Raw genomic sequence first — 18459 nt, forward strand, 5'->3', positions numbered from 1 at the left:
CATTAGTACTTTTAAAAACACTCACGAGCATTTGGGCCAAAGTGGAGATGAGATCACCTTGGATCTAGAGTCACTGTGTTCAGCCACATTTGAAAATGTCCGTTCACAGAACTTGTTACTGGCCCACTTCCTTTTTCTTTTGTGTTTAATTCATATACAGCTATATACAAAACGGAAATGTGGGCATACTTGAAGTAACTTATGGCAGACAAATATTTCTGACAACAGGGGTTCTCAAACATGAGCCCCCAGTTATTGCTAGTCTACAATTCTCATCATACCTAGAGTCCACTGGGGCTGGAAATGATGGGAATTGTTGTCCAGCAACATCTAGGGACCCAGTTTTGAGAGGTTCCCTTCTTCCCAGCTCAAGTGCATGAGTCCAGTTGCACAGAAAAGGCAGTTTAGCAGCTTGCCCCGAGCTTCCCTTGGACAACCTCTCTAGTTAGGTGGGGATTTCATGCCCCTGGGCTTGTTTGCCTTTCTGCTGAAGTGTCTCTAAACCGTTGTATTCATGAGGATGCTTGGAGAATCATTGTTCCTCCTGACTCTCGTCTCTTCTCCACCCCTTTATAATCCATTTGTCAAAGCCCAGAGATTGATCTATAGTGTGCTCCCTTCCCTCCGTTTTTTGTTTTTTTTGCAGAATATCTGCTTATTGTCTTCAATGGCACCACACTGGGCCTCCCACAACAGTTATTCTTTTGTGAGAAAGCTGCCTTTAGAGACCTTGGCAAAACTGCTTGTTTACAAGAAACCACCAAATAGTCCTTGAGCGGAACTCTTTTCTTTTTTTTCTTTTAAAGTAAGAATTTCTAGTCACTAGTACTCTTATTTTCAAGAGAATAATTCCAAGCTCTCTTTCTTTGAAGGTGTCAGTATGGATGGCAAGGCCAGTACTGCGATAAGTGCATTCCTCACCCCGGCTGTGTCCATGGCACTTGCAATGAACCATGGCAGTGCCTCTGTGAGACCAACTGGGGTGGCCAGTTCTGCAACAAAGGTATGCTAAAACCATTAGGGAGCCCCGTGTAAAACATGTCCAGTGCTGGTAAACATGATAAAGATTGGGAGGCTGGCCACAGAGGATGTATCCGGGAAATCCTGTTCTTTGCCTTTCTGGTTCTGCTTCCATGTCTCTTCAAGTCCACAGGCAACGTTGGTGTGTGCTGCACTCCTGTCACACAGGCATCTAAAACGCAACCTCTTGCTCATTCTTTGACCATCTGCTGTTGCATTGCAGATCTGAACTATTGTGGGACCCATCCACCTTGTTTGAATGGAGGTACCTGCAGCAATACTGGTCCTGACAAATATCAGTGCTCCTGTCCAGAAGGTTACTCGGGACAGAACTGCGAAATTGGTAAGCGCTTCCTCAGTTCCCAAAGTACCCTTGCACATAGGCACTATGCCCTTTTGGCTGTTCAGCTTGGGATATCCCAGGCTTACTGTAAACGATGGGCAGGGGGCGGCAACAGCATCTTCTAGAGGAGCATCTTCTGAGCAATAATTGCTTGCCTAGAGTTTAACTCATGTTCCCTAATCACTGCACTTTGAGGAGAGAGGAAAATAACCATGGGATGTGATCCTTCGTGTTTTTGACTGATTGTTAAAAAGTACACAGGTGAGCCTTGTCTTTGGATATGCCCTCTGTTTAGTGTGAACATGGACTTGATCTTGGAAATGCTTGCATGGTAACTTGCAGTCTAGCTCTAGATAAAGCATGCTCTCTTAAAGCTGGTATCTAGGGTAATAATGCAGCTCATAGGAGAAGTAGTCGCCATGACAAGCATGTATGAGGTGGCATTTGCAATGTGAGTCAATGGCCTGTTGATCAGGTGGTTTAGCGTTGCAAGTTGTTTCTGATATGGATGTAGTAGCTGTTGATGAGAGCTCAGCACGGTGGTGTGTCTGCCACCAGGTCAAATCCCAGAGCTCTGCTGAAATGAGGCAGGGAGTATAACCAAGAGATCCGTGAGTTGCTCAGATTGCTGGCTCTGGCTAAGCTGAATGGTGGTCTGTTCTTGCTGCAGCGGAGCATGCCTGTCTTTCGGATCCTTGCCACAATGGAGGAAGCTGCCATGAAACCTCGACGGGATTTGAGTGTGTCTGTGCTCCAGGCTGGGCAGCACCAACATGCACACTCAGTAAGTTAACTCGACTCTCCAACTTACAAAGCTCTAAATCTCAGTAGAACACAATGGTTCTTGAGTGCCATGTAGATCTTGATGGTCACTACTGTTAGAATATCTGACTATTTGGGGAGTGATTGACTGCCAGAAATACACTACAACTTTACACTGTGTTTGAGCTCTCCAGAATGAACAGAGCCCTTTATAATGCCACCTCCAGCCTCAAAGGCAGGATGCCTCTGAGTACCAGTTGCAGGGGAGTAACAGCAGGAGGGAGGGCATGCCCTCAACTCCTGCCTGAGGCTTCTAGAGGCATCTGGTGGGCCACTGTGTGAAACAGGATGCTGGACTAGATAGGCATTCTTGGGCCTGATCCAGCAGGGCTGCTGTTATGTTCACATGTTCTTAATGCCAATACAACTCACCACTATCATCGGCAGTTCTGGGTGGCTTTTTTTAAAAATGGAGAGTGCTCCTCCATCCTGTCTAATTCCTTACAGGGCACTTGAGTTAAGATTAATGGTTCTTATCACTGTATAGTCACTAGATAGAAGAGGAACGGAAACTGGGAAATCATGGCTTGGATTTATACCTTGGGGCCCAGCATTGTTTGATGCTTGTTTAATCTTATCTGGTGCCAACAGTATCCTTCAAAGATTGTTGGGTGTAAATGGGGAGCAGGAAATAGACAAGACACTCAGAGTTCCTTGTGCTTAATAATGTTGTCACTGAAGGGCTGGTGGGGTGGGGCTTTTGAAAGCAACTTGAGCTGCAAAACCCACAACCTGGACAGGTTTTGCAGCTCAGGTTGTATGTGGCCATCTGTAGAACACGTGCTTCTGATGATGGCCTACGCTTGGCTCAGATACCACAGGAGTTCAGGTTTGATTCATGAGCAGATTCCATTTTGGGGTTCTCCCTGGTACAACTGCCCCCTTTCCCAACCCAAAACAAGTGGAGAGAGCTTCACGGCCCCTGTAGGCCTCAGGAATGACATCTGGATGTTGCTGTGCATTCTTGCCCCAGCATGGTAGTCCCCATGTTTCCCTACATCAGTGGATGTGGCCACATACGGTCCTTAATCCTAAGGCCTACAGGTGCTGCAATACCTTCCCTGCTGCTGTCCTCCCCATGCCTCAGTAAGATCTTTTTTTGTGTGGCTGGGGCAGAGCCGTGGTGAGGAAGACTGATGATAGGGGTTGAGGACAGGGAGGAGTAGTCCTCGCACACACACCACCACCACCACCACTGGGTTCCATTTGAACTGGGCCTGAGTTTAAACAAGTTTAACTTGGGCCCATTGAGAATGGAGCCAAGAGCAGAACTAGCAAGAAGCAAGCTAATGTGCAATACGCAGAACAGGAATGCCTTCATGACGATCCAAATTCTGTGCTCTTCCGTGGTGGGCAATGTGAAATAGCTTGCCTGGCATCTTCTTGCAGGTCTCCTCAGTTATGAAGGTCCTATCTGTGTGAATGTCCGTGTGTGCTTGAAAGTGTTCTGAATGCGTCAGATTTCAGTTGCGCTCAGTTTTAACAATGTTTGAGCTGCCAGTGGGTGACTGCATGAGAAAGAAATGGAAACTTCAGGCTATAAAAGCTAGAACTCTGCCGCCAGATCCAGCATGGCTCTTGCCCAAAATACATGTGGCTGCTAGCTGTTGGATAGCTGTACTAAAGCAAAATCTCTTTGTAGATATTGATGACTGTTCTCCAAATCCCTGTGGCCATGGAGGGACTTGCCAAGATCTAGTGGATGGCTTTAAATGTGTTTGCCCACCTCAGTGGACTGGTAAAACATGTCAGATAGGTAAGCATGGGCTGGTGAATTGGCCAGTAGAGGCTCAGGTTCTGCAGAGGCCTGTAACTGAGTGCTTCATTCTGAGGATCAACCATACCCAAACCATAGGGGCAGCTTCAGTCCGCCCAGTAAGTTAGGCCTGTAGGTTTGGGGCTGCCCTTGCCCTTCAACAACATGCCCCAAATTGTAGCTGTTGTAGCTCGAGTTGTGTGTTACCATTCATATTTATTTATTTAACATATGTCATCGGCCAACACTTCTGAGCTGCAGGTTCACTTGCATGCTTGATGTCCCCTCGGTCCAGGTGTCTAAAGAGTGGTGATAAGGTTATTTCTCCCCCGCCCCCCACAATCAGTGTATGCTTGTGAGTGATTGGCAGAATAGTTACTGCATGTCACCCACGCACTGAATGGTACAAGCTGTGATCCTGAGCAGAAGGCAGAGGAATCTTGGGGCCTCTCCTCACCTTCATATGCATAAACCACAGAAGAGCACCTACATGTTGCTCTTGTATTTGGATAGCATGATAGCTTGTACATGACATCTGTGAGCCAGTTCAAACATCTGTATGTTCTTATCCTATTTTACGAAGGGAAGAAGGCTCATGAAATTGTGTGTCCCTCCCTCTAATAACCTTTGTGTTTTATAGTCTGCTACAAACCAAATTCATAGCACATGGGAGGGGATCCTGGAGGGCAGAGATTCACAGATGTTGTTGACTATGACTCCCCAAATCCCCAAGCAAAAGCCATTGCAGCTGGGGATTCTGGGAGTTGTAGTCAAGGACATCTGGGAATCCCTGTTAGCGGGAACACTGCTGGAGGGGTATTTTTCTGCTGATCTGCCTGTTGCTTCAAGATGGCGGACAACATCCTCCTGTAACTTGTGCTGACAATTGGATACAAACCAGATTTATACCACTTGGGAGGCGGGTCCTGGGGAAGAGTCACCATATTAAAACAAGTGGAAAGTAGATTCCATTGGTTCTCGGTAGAACTTCTGGTTTCCTCTGCAATGTGTCTTGACCATTCTTGGGAAGCGGTTGCACAGTGAACCTGGTCCCGCAGTAGCCTCAGTCTCTGTCTTCCGGAAGAGATTTATGTAATTGCTGTGACCCTGGGTTTTTCTCTAAAATTCTGCAGCTTGCTTGCCGCCTCTTATTTGCTCTTAGAGGCCAGTGACTCTGTTTTGCCGAAACACCATAACTGGGGGAGAATTGGAAGGCCCTTCAGTCTCTAACATTGCCTTTTTTCATAAAGGTCTTGTTAGTCCATTCTTTAGGTTTAAAGAAACAAAAACGGCCTCTAGTGAATCTATAGCGGGGTGTATTGTGCCCTGCTTACTGTACCTGCCCCTTGAACATTGGGCATTTCAATTTCTCTTTTCAGATGCGAATGAATGTGAGGGTAAACCTTGTCTGAATGCCAACTCCTGCAGGAACCTGATTGGCAGCTACTACTGTGACTGCACTGCTGGCTGGTCTGGCCAGAACTGTGATATAAGTAAGTGTCTCTCTTGCGTGTATGTTCGCTGTGGCTGCTTGGGCTTCCCAAGGCAAAATCTCAGTCTGTGTTGCGTCAGACATGGAGTTTGAGGCTTTGCCTTGGCACTAGCCAGCCAGGGAGGTGGGCAGCAGCTGATGTTTTTAGAAAGGGAGTAGTCAGTCTGGCATGAATAAGAAGCAGTTTTATCAAACCCATTAGTTCACAACCTGGCTATATTCCGATAAGGTGACTCGAAACAATGATGTGAAGTTTCAGCTGAACTCCACTGGAAGAATTGCTGAAGGTTCCCACCCATTATAATAACCTTATCTGGAGGAAAGCATGCAGGAAACTGGACAAAGGGTTTATCTAGCTTGCGTTACGGAGCCACTTGAGTTCTTTCTCTTGGCTTTGAATGCAGGCGTGCTAACTTGGTGTGTATTTTTAATTGCAGATATTGATGACTGTCTTGGGCAATGTCAGAATGGAGGGACTTGTAAGGTAAGTTGCTTGTAGTTCGTGATGTGTATTGTTGTTTGTGAATGGTGGGTTCATATGTAAGCTACCTTGAACGTCTGTTTTGGAAGAGGAAGGATGCTGCTAAGTGTTTAATAGAAAATGGTATAGCAGAGCACCACTTCTTAGGCTCAAAAAACCATGCCACTGGAAGGTATGCAATAGCCCATGCAGCTCACTCTGAGACAGAGTAGCATCCTCCACCAATCTCTATCCGACACTTTCTTTTGATGTTTTAAAGGATCAGATTTCATAACTCTTCCCTCACAAAGATTGTTCAATTACTGCATTGTTTTCCATGGTTAGAGTGTGGGCTCTCCCTCCCCAAACCTAAATCCACCTCTTCCCTGGCAGTTAATAAAATGAACACTCTTCTCTTCTTCCTCTGTCCCATAGACCTGCCACCTTCTGAACTGCCTCTCAGTGCTTTATCATCGACTTGCTTTGTCCCCTGGGCAAATTACAGTCTCTAGCCCAGTGTTCCCAGGTGTAATATTGATGTTGGAGGAAATCGTTACACTTTGAAAACTAAAACAGAAATGCATGCCCTAATTTTGGGAAGGAATCTGAAACTCTCATGCACCTTATACTTCCTATCTCGCCCATCCTTCAAGACGTACCTGCTGTCTTCCCTCCCTGGTCTCATTTTGTCCTCCCAGCAGATCAGTAAGACAGGCTGGGCTAAGAGAAAATGACTCTCCAAAATCACCTGGTGAACTTGTGATGTGGTGGGGACAGTCATATTTGTATTTGAATAACAAAGCATGGGGTGTGCATGTCGTCATCTTGCACATTGAGAGGAGCACAGGTAATGGGGAGGGCTTTGTTCTCCACTCCCAGCCTAGCTCTGATATGAGTACAAAAGATCCAGTACTATTTTTACATCAAGAGGGGTGTACCCTGTGCACCCCTATTGATGTAAAAATCTGACCACGACTTCCTCTAAATGTGAATGTGGCTGTCTCATTGCATCTAGTCTCACCCTGAGTGGGGATTTGAACCCAGTATCTTCCTTTACTTACCTTCTATGTACCATACCAGTCATGCAAAGACTTCAGACTTGTGGGGTTTACTTTGGGTCTTTAATAAAGTTAAGTTGTGCCGTCAAGTTGGTGTCAACTCCTGGTGCCCCCAGAGCCCTGTGGTTGTCTTTGGTAGATACAGGAGAGGTTTACCATTGCCTCCTTCCACATAGTGTGAGGTGATGCCTTTCAGCATCTTCCTATTTCGCTGCTGCCAAATATAGGAGTTCCACATTCTGGGAAACACACCCATTGGTATTCAAATCGGCAACCTCTGACTTGCTAGTCAAGTCACTTCCCTGCTGAGCTATTAGGTGGCTTTAGGTCTTTAATAGAATCCCCAAATTACCACCAGGTGCACAATAGTGGTTGGGGGTGGGGGGGGGGAGCCAGATGCAAAATGGAGGCTTGGGGGCCAAACCCACTACCTGCTGCAACCAATTAGTTACATAGGAATTGCCTGCATGGTGTAGTGGCTAGAGTACTGGACTAGGACCGGGGAGGCTCCGAGTTCAAATCCCCATTCAGCCATGAGACTTGCTGGGTGACTCTGGGCCAGTCACTTCTCTCTCAGCCTAACCTACTCCACAGGGTTGTTGTGAGGAGAAACTTCAGTATGTAGTACATCACTCTGGGCTCCTTGGAGGAAGAGCGGGATATAAAATGTAATTAATTAATTAATTAATTAATTAATTAATATACAAGAGTTCAGATCAGGAATTCCAGCAGCCTCACTGGCAGGGGTATGGAGGGAGTCTTGCTTCTGCTAAACAAATGGGAAACCCTTGCAGATCTACTGCAAATCCCCCAGTGATCTACCATCTGTCCCACCTCTGCACTATTCCAACATACCATATAATACATGTGTGTAAACTTTGTATATAATTCAAGGCTCCTAAAGGGCCAACGTTCATGACACTTCTTTGCACCCTTTCCCCCTTTAGGACTTGGTGAATGGTTATCGATGTGTCTGCCCACCTGGCTTTGCAGGGGATCAATGTGAGAGAGACGTCAATGAATGTGCAAGCAACCCTTGTTTGAATGGAGGTCACTGCCAAGATGAAATCAATGGATTCCAGTGTCTCTGCCCTGCTGGATTCTCAGGAAATGTCTGTCAGGTGGGGGCCAGTGAGATGCAAGCTCCAGACAAGCGCACCTAGCCATGCTGTTTCTGGATCGGTGTGCTGCATGTCTTGCATTCAGCAAGCTGTGCTAAGGACTTCTCCTTCTTCATCATAACCCTTCTCTGTGTATGGGGGAGGGGGAATTGCATTTTGTACACTTTAAATAAGTTGCCAGCACTCTGTGTGTGTCAAAGCCCTGCATGCTGCCTGATAACCTCCTCTTTAGTGAGGTTGGTGAGTATTGCATTGTGTGTGTTGTACACAAGTAATTGAGGCAGCAGATAACAAGGTCAGATTCCATAGTGTTTCCTGCTTGTGGCAGTGAGGAGAGTAATAATAAACCCTTTGTCTTATGCGGTCTCTCTCTGTTCTGTCTTCCCCTTCTTTCCTCCTCCTCCTCCAACCACCACGTAAAGTTGGACATAGATTATTGTGAGCCCAACCCTTGCCAGAATGGGGCCCAGTGCTTCAATTATGAAAGTGATTACTTCTGCAGCAACTGTCCTGAGGATTACGAAGGAAAGAACTGCTCACACCTGAAGGATCACTGCCGCTCTACTCCATGTGAAGGTACCTTTTGAACTCGGCAGCTAACAGAACCATTTGACTACTTACAGCCGTGGGTCACTCTGTCAGCTGGATGTTACAGCAGCTTTGTGGCACCTAAAGCCATAAGACTGTTCTTGGGAGCACCTGCAGCTCCTGAGCAGTGGATGGCTGAGAAGGGAGCCTTCTCTCTCTGTCTATGACCTCTGTAAGCCCCAAAGATGTGGTCGAGCAGAGTCCCTTGCTCATCCTTTCTAATTCCACCCTGGTTATACAGCCAGCATGCTGGAGCTCTCATAACATTTTTCAGTCTTCCAAAATAAAAGTTGTGCTGGGGTAGCCGTGCTGGTCTGTTGCACAAAAGAGTGTCCCAGGGTACCTTCAAGCCTTGACACATTTACGGTCAGTCAGATTTTTATTGCTTTTGGCAGAAGGCCATTGTAGAGCTTACACATTTATTGTGGCTTGAGCTTTGTGGGCCAAAGCCTGCTTTTGTCAGATGCATGACATGATAACCTCAAGTTGTTAGGGATGGGGTGTGTGTGCAGATGCACTGTATGGCTAGAGAGAAGGGGTGAGGGTGTCCTCGCAAAGTAAAGTGGAACAGTAACGAGAGCATTATGCAGAGCACAAATGAAAAGGAGCTGCCTTCAAGAAGTCTGCAAAGTCAGGTTCTGAAACTGGTGTTTTTGTACCTTGGTCCAAAAGGGACTGTGGCTCCTAGACTGATAGACCTAGACTGGTTCCTGCATGAGGCCTTGCACCTCTGACAGGCTTAGGAATGGATACATTCAGCTTTCCGTGCTGCCCACTATATTGTAAACATGTCTTGGCTTTAAATGGACATTTTGGATTTGACCCTCAAACCTAATGAGAGAGAATCTGTCAGGTCACTTAGGAATGAACCAAAGTCATGGCTGTAAACCTCGTGGGGAAGATTCTTCCTTCTCAGGCTGTCACAGCCCCATGTCCTCTCTTCACCCTTAGTGGCCAGAGTCACCCAGTGATTGGCCGTTCCTTGGGCTTTGGTACTTGGCTTGCCAATTTGACTCCTTCAGAGGGGATCTTGGACAATAATGCACTGACTAAGCCTATGCCTTTTCTTAGCCTAACGAGGGTCATTCTGACACTGACAACAGCATGCTAGTAGCATACCTTGCTTGCATCAAAAACCCATTGAAAGTAAACGGAAGCCAGTAATAAGCATAACTTACTTTGTACTTTAATCTAGAGGGGTGGTGGGGGCGGGGGGGACAACTATTAAATAACTTGGAATCTTTCAATCTCTCCTGGATAGGAACTGACTAAATGAGGATGGAATGGGTGGAGTCAGGGCCATTAGAGACTGTAAAGAGGCCTCAAACAAGGCCACAAATATCCTGTTCCCGTGAACTTGGAAATCCTATCCGATTGTGGTATTATTGGAAACTTCCTGTACTTTCTGTTTGTGTGGAGAGAGACTTATTCTACAAACATAGCAACATCCTTTTAATTTTTTTTTTTTAAGAATCCATAAGCCAAACATGGAGCTTCCCATCATTCTCCTGGTGCTGCCAGATTCTATGTGTGATGCTGCATTCTGCTAAATGGTCTGCACCGCATCAGTTGTCCGTGTTTTGTGCCCCTTTTGTACTGTCCCCGAGGTTAGAAAATGCAGGGTGTTTCAAAAGCTTCTTTGTGAAAATGGCTTCTGCTAAGGGATGCCTTGCCGCCTTTTCAAATGTGTTTGGGAACCATGGAGGACTTGGTGCCTCTGCGAGAGCAGCCAGAGCTCATTGGTCTGTCTCCTGCAGTCATTGACAGCTGTACGGTAGCGGTGGCTTCGAACAGCACACCTGAAGGCGTTCGTTACATCTCGTCCAACGTTTGTGGCCCACACGGCAAGTGCAAGAGTCAGGCGGGAGGCAAGTTCACTTGCGAATGCAACAAAGGCTTCACCGGCACCTATTGTCATGAAAGTAAGATTTTTATGATGGGTTTTCTTTGCCCGTTTTTATTGGAACCTGAGTTTATAGCTGCCTGTGTAAATACATCAGAAATAAAAGCCTATTTGTCCTTGGGAGTAAGGGGCTGGCTGCAATTCATAATTATTTTTTACTTGGCTTGGAGTTGTTTCCTCCCTCCCTGAGTGAATGGAGTTCCCTTGGCCTTGGAGCAGTTCATTTTAAGAGATCTCTGCCCTTGAACATGTAACCTTTTTAGAAATAGTAACTTTTTAACATGTTATGTACAAAAGGCCTTTGGAAACATGCAGCAAATTTACACTGGAGTTTTACAACTGGTCTTAAATATGCTTAAAACCTACTGAGCTATCAAGTGTGTTTGCTTTTATGAGCCCGGTCTACTACTTATCCCCCAAGAACAGTAGCTTTGTAGCAGTAGCACATGCAGGTCCTGGGTTCCGTTTCTGGCATCTCTCTGGTAGCAGGGCTGAGGAGCAACCTCTTGCCCAAGACCTGCTGCCAATTGGATAAGACAATACAGGGACAAAGAGACCAGTGGTCTGTACAAGGCAGTTTTGTTTGTTCGTTTGCCTGTCTCCTCCTGCAAATAGAGGTTGAGGCAATCTTCATGAGAAGCGTGTTTGTGTGCGTGCATGTGTGTGTGCATGCGTGTGTGCACGGATATGTTTCTCCTTCCCTTGTGGTTTAAATGCCTCTCATGGCGATATTTGTCTTGTTGCAGACATCAATGACTGTGAGAGCAATCCATGTAAAAACGGTGGGACGTGTATCGATGGCATCAACTCCTACCAATGCATTTGTAGTGATGGGTGGGAAGGCACCTTCTGTGAAGCAAGTAAGCAAACCTTCTTTCTCCAGCTGCACCAAGAGGTGCTTGTGAATGAGGAGGGGAGACTTGTACATTGCTTGTAAGAATTTGCACTTCATCACCCTTCAGGACTCTATCAAAGAGACGTGCTTCAGATAGGCATTTCTTAAGGAAGAAACCATCTGATCAGTCTCTACTTTTCTGGGTCCCGTCCCCCCCAATTTTTCTGTGTCAAATGCTTTGAGAACATTTGTTGGAAAGCAGTATATACACATTCATAGCAGTGTTTCTCGAATCTCAGTTTGAACCAAGAGACTGCCAGCTTGCTGCTTTTTCAGTCTGTGCAATCCTGGAAGCTGCTTGAGTGCTGTACTCCCAAACCTCATCCTTCTTAGCATTGGGTGAGCCTCCAGTTTAATTTGGAATTGGGCTTGGCCAACAAGAACTATCCCCTCACACACACACCCAACTCATTGGGAAATTAGCCTGGCTTATTTGGAGCCCAAGTCAGACACCCAGCCCTCACCCATACACTCTCTTGGCTTGCTCTGCTGCCTGTTTCCACATACTTGGTGTGATTTGAGCCACCACAGTAGCAATAACAAAAATTCATGAGGAAGGGTAGGTCTCCAGTGACTACTGGAATGATGCTACAGCAATGTCCCTGGGAAACATAGCTTTCCAAGGGCATCAGGGTGGATATCAAGCACCTTTTGGAAACTATATGTGCCACACATTTGTGTGAATTGAAGAACATCTTGGGATTTAATTTCATTTGTCTCTCAAAATGTTCTTGCATGGGGTGTAAAAACAGCCCTTCCCTGAGCAGAAGTGGCCTCTCACATGATCTTCCAGGTAGAAGGGCACCTTTAGATCCAACCATCTTTATGGATTGTTGGCCTGTGCTTGCATGCATTGGACAGCCAGCCATGTCCTGGGCCCTGCAGTTGATATGAAACTTGCTGCTGTCATTGGGCCACTTGGCCCATTTCTCTTCCTTTTCGTCAAGCTGCCCTTATATCGGAATTGGAGGGGGAGTGTTGTTCAGTGGCCTAACTTTTTATCCTGTTATATCTGAAGAGTCTCAAACTGCTTATGCTGCAGGGAGGCAAATGTGTGGTAGACCGTGGTTTCTAGTGACTTGAGATCAGAATCTCTAAGTGGTGGGCAATTTTAAGAACTGGAGTAGTCTAATTGATCATGCTGTTTATTCAGTGGTTCTCTTATTAAGAAGGCTTCAAATCCTTATTCTACTACAAATATTAAAACCCCCAGTATACTGTAAAAGTAGAACGTGTCTTCTTAAGAAGACTTTATGGGGGGGGGCGTGAAAGAGAGAATGAAATAATGAAGAGTTCAAATTCAAACGGAGAGCTTGGGGTCCCTGAAATCTCTGCCTTAAATGCTTTTTCTGTGCCTCGGAGCAGAAAAGGGTTTGAACTGCTAGCCTTTGGCCTTGAAACAGTATAATTATGTAATAAGGCCTCCTTTGCTTTCAGCTTAATGGGTATATTTGTTCCAGGGGAACTGGAGTGGTGTTTGTTGGCAAGAACGACTGAAAATGAGAGTGGGGTATAGTGCAGAATAAACATGATAACGTCAGTGGTGGCATTAAGATCTTCAAGCACTTAATCCTGGCCTGAGACTAGAGGCCAAAAAGAGGGATAGAACATTCATATGGATCGAGCAGGCTCTTTCTATGTTTATAACTTCTGCAAATACCTCCTTTAAAAATATTTAAAAAGCTCACTTTCTCTCCGATGCCTTCCAGATATTAATGATTGCAGTAAAAACCCTTGCCACAATGGAGGGACATGTCGAGACTTGGTCAATGATTTCTTTTGTGAATGCAAAAACGGCTGGAAAGGAAAAACCTGCCACTCGCGTGAGTATTTCTTGAGGATGCCCTAATTAGCGATGGCTCATAATTGCCAGGTTCCATCCATGTATGAATTAGACCAGCTTATAATGCTCAGTTGTGTATCAGAGAGTACCATGTCCTGCCCACCCCCCAACCAACCAAGCTCTTATCTGCTTGGAAATACTAACTGAGATCCTGCTTGTGTGGAGCTGGGGTGTTCAGCAAATCAAACCACCCTGAGTCAGCTGTCTTGTAGATGAATGCACAGATGCATGTCTGTGTTTGCTGTGAAACTGCATGAACTGGCACGTAACTTGCAAAGCAGAACCGTAGAACGAGAACAAGTGAGCTGGGGATATGTTGGAATCTAGTGGCTTTGGGGTAGCTGTGTTCTCTGTGGCATCGGTTGTACCTGTGGCATCCAATCAAATGACAGTGCCCAAGGGCCATTGATATAATGTATGTGGCACCATGTGCACCAGCTTTATGAGCTGCAAGAAATGAAGATTCTCAGATTCTCCCCACCCCCCTGCAGAGAGATTGTAAAGACAGAGCCATTTCTCCCAAGGAGTGAGCCTCTTGCTAAACCTTGTGTTTGAACCTCTGCAGGTGACAGCCAGTGCGATGAAGCCACATGCAACAATGGAGGGACATGTTATGATGAAGGAGATGCCTTCAAGTGTATGTGCCCTGCAGGATGGGAAGGAGCCACTTGCAACATAGGTAAGTATGTGAGTGATTCCCTCTCATAATAAGATGTTAGCGATTTTATTCTCGACAACGGAGCAGCAACCTTTTGTCTGTCTTACAGCCAGAAACAGCAGCTGCCTGCCAAACCCCTGTCATAATGGTGGGACTTGTGTGGTTAGCGGAGATTCCTTTACGTGCGTCTGTAAGGAGGGCTGGGAAGGACCTACTTGCACTCAGAGTAAGCGCTTTCTCCCTTCCATATCCGATCCCTCCCAGTGTGTTGTGAGAAAGTGGACTCATCTGGTGGCCCTCTGGGATCTGAGAATTGAAACCAGAAGGGGGAAACTGTTTGATGTGGCCTTTAGCATCACCTGAGTCATTTGGCTTTAATGACATTGTAGGATGGGGCTCTGACCTGGGCATGAGAAAACTGCAAATGAGATAAGTGGATACAGATGTTGTCTTGTTTGTGCTGCTGCTTCCCCCATGGCCATGGTTGGGCTGCTCTTCTCTTCCTCTAGCAGCAGCCGTTGCCGCCCACTTCAGTTCTGTTACTTGCCATCTTGACAAGGATAGTGGGTGTTGTTTTTTTAATTTCCCATGCGAATGTATTACAATCTAGCTCACATGCATTTAGAAGGGGGCTTGTAGCTCCCTGTAGAATGCCACTGGGACTTGGTTGTGTGGAGTATTGCACTTTGCCAAAATTTGTGGGGTTAATATGCATCTCTTCTATCTTTTGTCTTTGCAGATACAAATGATTGCAACCCACACCCTTGGTAAGCAATGCCTGGGAGTCAGTGGGCTTTTGTTGTTTCCATGTGCCCTGAGCATCTTTGTCAGAATGGCACTGCTTATTTCTCTTGAGGATACCTTTGGGTGGAAACTGTATGGGGTGGGGTAAAAAAGAATCACCAACCTTCTTTCCATCATCCTGCATGCTTTCACCATCCATGAGTGTGTCCTGTTCAGCTCCCCCAAACTTCCTTCCTGTCTAGCTCTTTCATGCTACCTTTTCTCCTTCACAAATAGAATTGACTGACTAAATCAAATCAGGGGTTCCCAACCAATGGTACTCCAGAAGCTGCTGAACTACAACTTCTATAACCCCCAGTGACTATTTGTCTAATTAATTTGTATGCTGCCAATTACTAAAGTCTCTAGGCAGTTCACAGCATAAAACCAAGAATTTTTAAAAATCAAGGATTTTAACAGTTAAAACATAAAAACCCTGATTAAAATATCCATAAAACACTGACTAACTGAAAAAGCTTGGCTGAAGAGATGTCTTTAGCTGTTTCCTACAAGCCAACAGGAATGGAGCAGCTCTAATCTCTGCATGAAGTGCATTCCACAATCCTGGGACAACTACAGAGAAAGCACACCTTTTGAATCGCCACCAGACGGGCTGGTGGCACCCTCAGACGAACCTCCCCTGAAGATCTTAATAGACTACAATAAATTGTAGCTGGGGAGTTGTAGTTGAGCAACATCTGGAGTACCACTGGTTGGGAACCCCTAAATTAAATGATTAGCCTACTTTAACAATATCCTCAAATTCTTATTTTAGAAATGAGACCATCTTTTTTTTTAAATGCTACCATGAGTTTGTGAAAGTAGGAGATTCAGAAATGAAGTTCTTCACTGAGTTCAGCATTCTAAGCTCTTTCTCCCCCCCCCCCCCGCCCCCTTCTTCCTCCCACAGCTATAATAGTGGAACGTGTGTGGATGGAGACAACTGGTACCGTTGTGAGTGTGCTCCGGGTTTTGCAGGCCCAGACTGCAGGATAAGTACGTGTTGTACTACTTTGCTCAACTTTGGTCCAACATCACACTTGAACAGGATGTGCAAACAAGAGCTTGCAAAATATAGCCTTCAAGTCTGCTCCTCTGTATTGCTTGGTGACAGACTGTATTGGCACGTGCTTAAATCGAAGAGATTCCTTTGATGATCACTGTTTCAGTGATCAGAGGAAACTGATCACACAAGCCCCGCTGAAATCAATTAGACAAGTTAGTCAGATTTCGGGGAGACTTGAGTGCAGCTGAGCTGTCTCTGGATCAAGATCTTCATCTTTCTGAGGAGAAGCAATCACAAGGGGCTTGGAAAGGCTCCAGCTCTGTGCCCTTTTATTGGAGGGTGAGCTTTCTGTGAAGGGGAAGTGCACAGAATACAATCTCTTCTAATTAGTAATCATTTTTGCCTTCAGACCCGGAGGTGGTGTGCTTGCTTCCCTGTAATTATTACTAAATTACAGGTAAGAGGACACTTGCACTCGTTAAAAAAGAAGTTCATGTTAGTAATAATATTGAAGCTGGATGTTGTGTTGGAAGGAGATCTTGGTGGAGGGGAGGGCCCATAGCTCAGCTGCAGATTCCTGGCATCTCCATTTAAGACCCCAAGTAGCAGGTGCTGGGAAAGGCTCTTGCTGGAGACTGTGGAGAGCTGCTGCCAGTAAGAGTAGACCGTACTCGTCTTGTTGACCTTATGGCCTGTCTCTTGCTAAGGCAGCTGCTTATGTCCAACAACAACTGTGTGTCCTTGTGGTTGGAGATCCTGAAACAGTTATGTAGTCTCATAACCATTCTGACTTCTTCTCTAAATCTTGAGCGTACTCCATAATCAGATGTGATGCCTCCTGGGTAGATCTCTGAGGCTGGTGGCAATGAATCACATGGTCCTTTCCCCACTCTTCCCAACCCAGATATCAATGAATGCCAGTCCACACCCTGTGCTTTTGGAGCCACATGTGTAGATGAAATCAATGGATACCGTTGTATCTGTCCACCTGGTCGCAGTGGTCCAAGATGCCAGGAAGGTAGGTACCAGCAGAATAACTTGTACAGTGCGGGTCTGCACAGCATAAGGCCTGGGGGCCAGATCCAGTCTGTAGAGATGTTTTTGCTGGCCTGCAGATAAGATATCCTGCAGCAACAGCAGGAGCCATGAAGAGCTCTTGGCCGGTTTTGCTGATGAGCAGTAGTGGCTCAGTGCAGTTGGCCAGTTGAAACCAGATGTCCCCCATTCCTCTTAGCCCCTGACTCCCACCCCCTGCCTCCCTCACTTTCATTAACATTTTCAATAATTAAGTTTACCACGATGGATGGATGGATGGATGGATGGATGGATGGAGAGAGAGAGACACACACACACTGTATGTGTATATATATATGAGTGTGTGTGTATACATATATATATACACACACCCCGCTCTTCAACCAAAGTTCTCGAAGCAGTTTTTATATCGAGAAATATATAAATAAGATGGTCTCCTGTCCCCAAAGGACTCACAATCTAAAAGGAAACATAAGGTAGATACCAGCAACAGCCACTGGAGAGATGCTGTGCTGGGGTTGGATAGGGCCAGTTGACCTGCCTGCTTCCCCTTAAGGAAAACCCCTCACCCTGCATTGAAACATTTCGGCGCCTCTGCAAAGAGGCACCGGAATGCTTCAGGCTCCTCCATAATAGTAATGTGCTGAAAATTGACCTCTTTCCCCGCAGAGCAAGTTCTCTTTGGTTCCAGCTTACTGGGGCATCTTAGTTGTGCATCCCTGCTATAGTGGTAGCAATTGCAACTCTGCATGTTTGTTGAAAATACCCTCCTTTGGATAAAACAATTACTGGTGGAAATCGGCAGAACTTCACCTCACATTTGCCATGTGTGGTTTCCAGAACATTGGTGTCCATATTTTCTGTCATTGACTGATGTGAAGAAGCAGAATAGGCAAAAAGGGAAGGAGCACTGTTAAGGATCTATAGAAGTACCAGTGTGTTTCAGTGCTGAAGTTAACGCCATGTGGAAGGCATGTTTCTATTCCCTTCAGCCCCTCCCCCCTCTCCATATAATTTTGAGGTTCAAGTGTCTGATTAAATCTTTTCTCCCTGCCCCGCCTCAGTTTCAGGAAGGCCTTGTATTACCAGTGGGCATATTATTCCAGATGGATCTAAATGGGATGACGAATGCAACAGCTGCCAGTGTTTGAATGGAAAGGTCACCTGTTCCAAGGTATTGTCCTTAACTGACCAGCTACCGTGTTCCTCTTCCTTCTATGCAAAGCGCCAGCGATCTATCAAGTGTTCATTCTATTCTTATAGGTCTGGTGTGGACCAAAGCCTTGCCTGCTGTCCACCAAAGGTCACAGTGAATGTCCTGCAGGCCACACCTGTCACCCTATTAAAGATGACCACTGCTTTGTACGTCCCTGCGATAACATTGGGGAATGTTGGCCTTCAAATCAACAGCCAGTGAAAACGACGTGTAGTTCTGACTCATATTATCAGGACAACTGTGCTAATATCACATTCACTTTTAATAAAGAGATGATGACCCCGGTAAGCAAGCGTTCGTTCTTACGCTCTCCCTCTCCTGTACAACTTTCAAAAGAAGTTGAGCAGCTCAAAGCTAGCGAAGCGTATTGTGAAGTATAATCTGACTTGTGTCAGCCGTCTGGAAGGAACGGTTGAAATATTTAGTTCTTCAGTAAATTTGTCTCCTCTTTTTTTGGCCG

General features: G+C 45.9%; 1 protein-coding gene across 2 annotated transcripts in view; it reads left to right on the forward strand.

The window, feature by feature from the left end:
• JAG1 (jagged canonical Notch ligand 1) overlaps positions 1-18459 on the forward strand; it is a 56975-nt gene that overhangs the window by 31060 nt on the left and 7456 nt on the right. For both annotated transcript variants that reach the window (XM_053284683.1, XM_053284682.1), the window contains exons 6-23: positions 873-1003; positions 1244-1363; positions 2034-2147; positions 3828-3941; positions 5321-5434; positions 5871-5917; positions 7899-8072; positions 8495-8648; positions 10418-10582; positions 11310-11423; positions 13168-13281; positions 13867-13980; positions 14069-14185; positions 14699-14726; positions 15653-15738; positions 16653-16766; positions 17848-17957; positions 18047-18283. In XM_053284683.1, coding sequence (XP_053140658.1) covers positions 873-1003; positions 1244-1363; positions 2034-2147; positions 3828-3941; positions 5321-5434; positions 5871-5917; positions 7899-8072; positions 8495-8648; positions 10418-10582; positions 11310-11423; positions 13168-13281; positions 13867-13980; positions 14069-14185; positions 14699-14726; positions 15653-15738; positions 16653-16766; positions 17848-17957; positions 18047-18283 — 2167 coding nt within the window. The remainder of the gene's footprint in view (positions 1-872; positions 1004-1243; positions 1364-2033; positions 2148-3827; positions 3942-5320; positions 5435-5870; positions 5918-7898; positions 8073-8494; positions 8649-10417; positions 10583-11309; positions 11424-13167; positions 13282-13866; positions 13981-14068; positions 14186-14698; positions 14727-15652; positions 15739-16652; positions 16767-17847; positions 17958-18046; positions 18284-18459) is intronic.

The sequence above is a fragment of the Hemicordylus capensis genome, chromosome 1 (assembly GCF_027244095.1).
Source record: "Hemicordylus capensis ecotype Gifberg chromosome 1, rHemCap1.1.pri, whole genome shotgun sequence".
Classification (NCBI taxonomy): Eukaryota; Metazoa; Chordata; class Lepidosauria; order Squamata; family Cordylidae; genus Hemicordylus; species Hemicordylus capensis.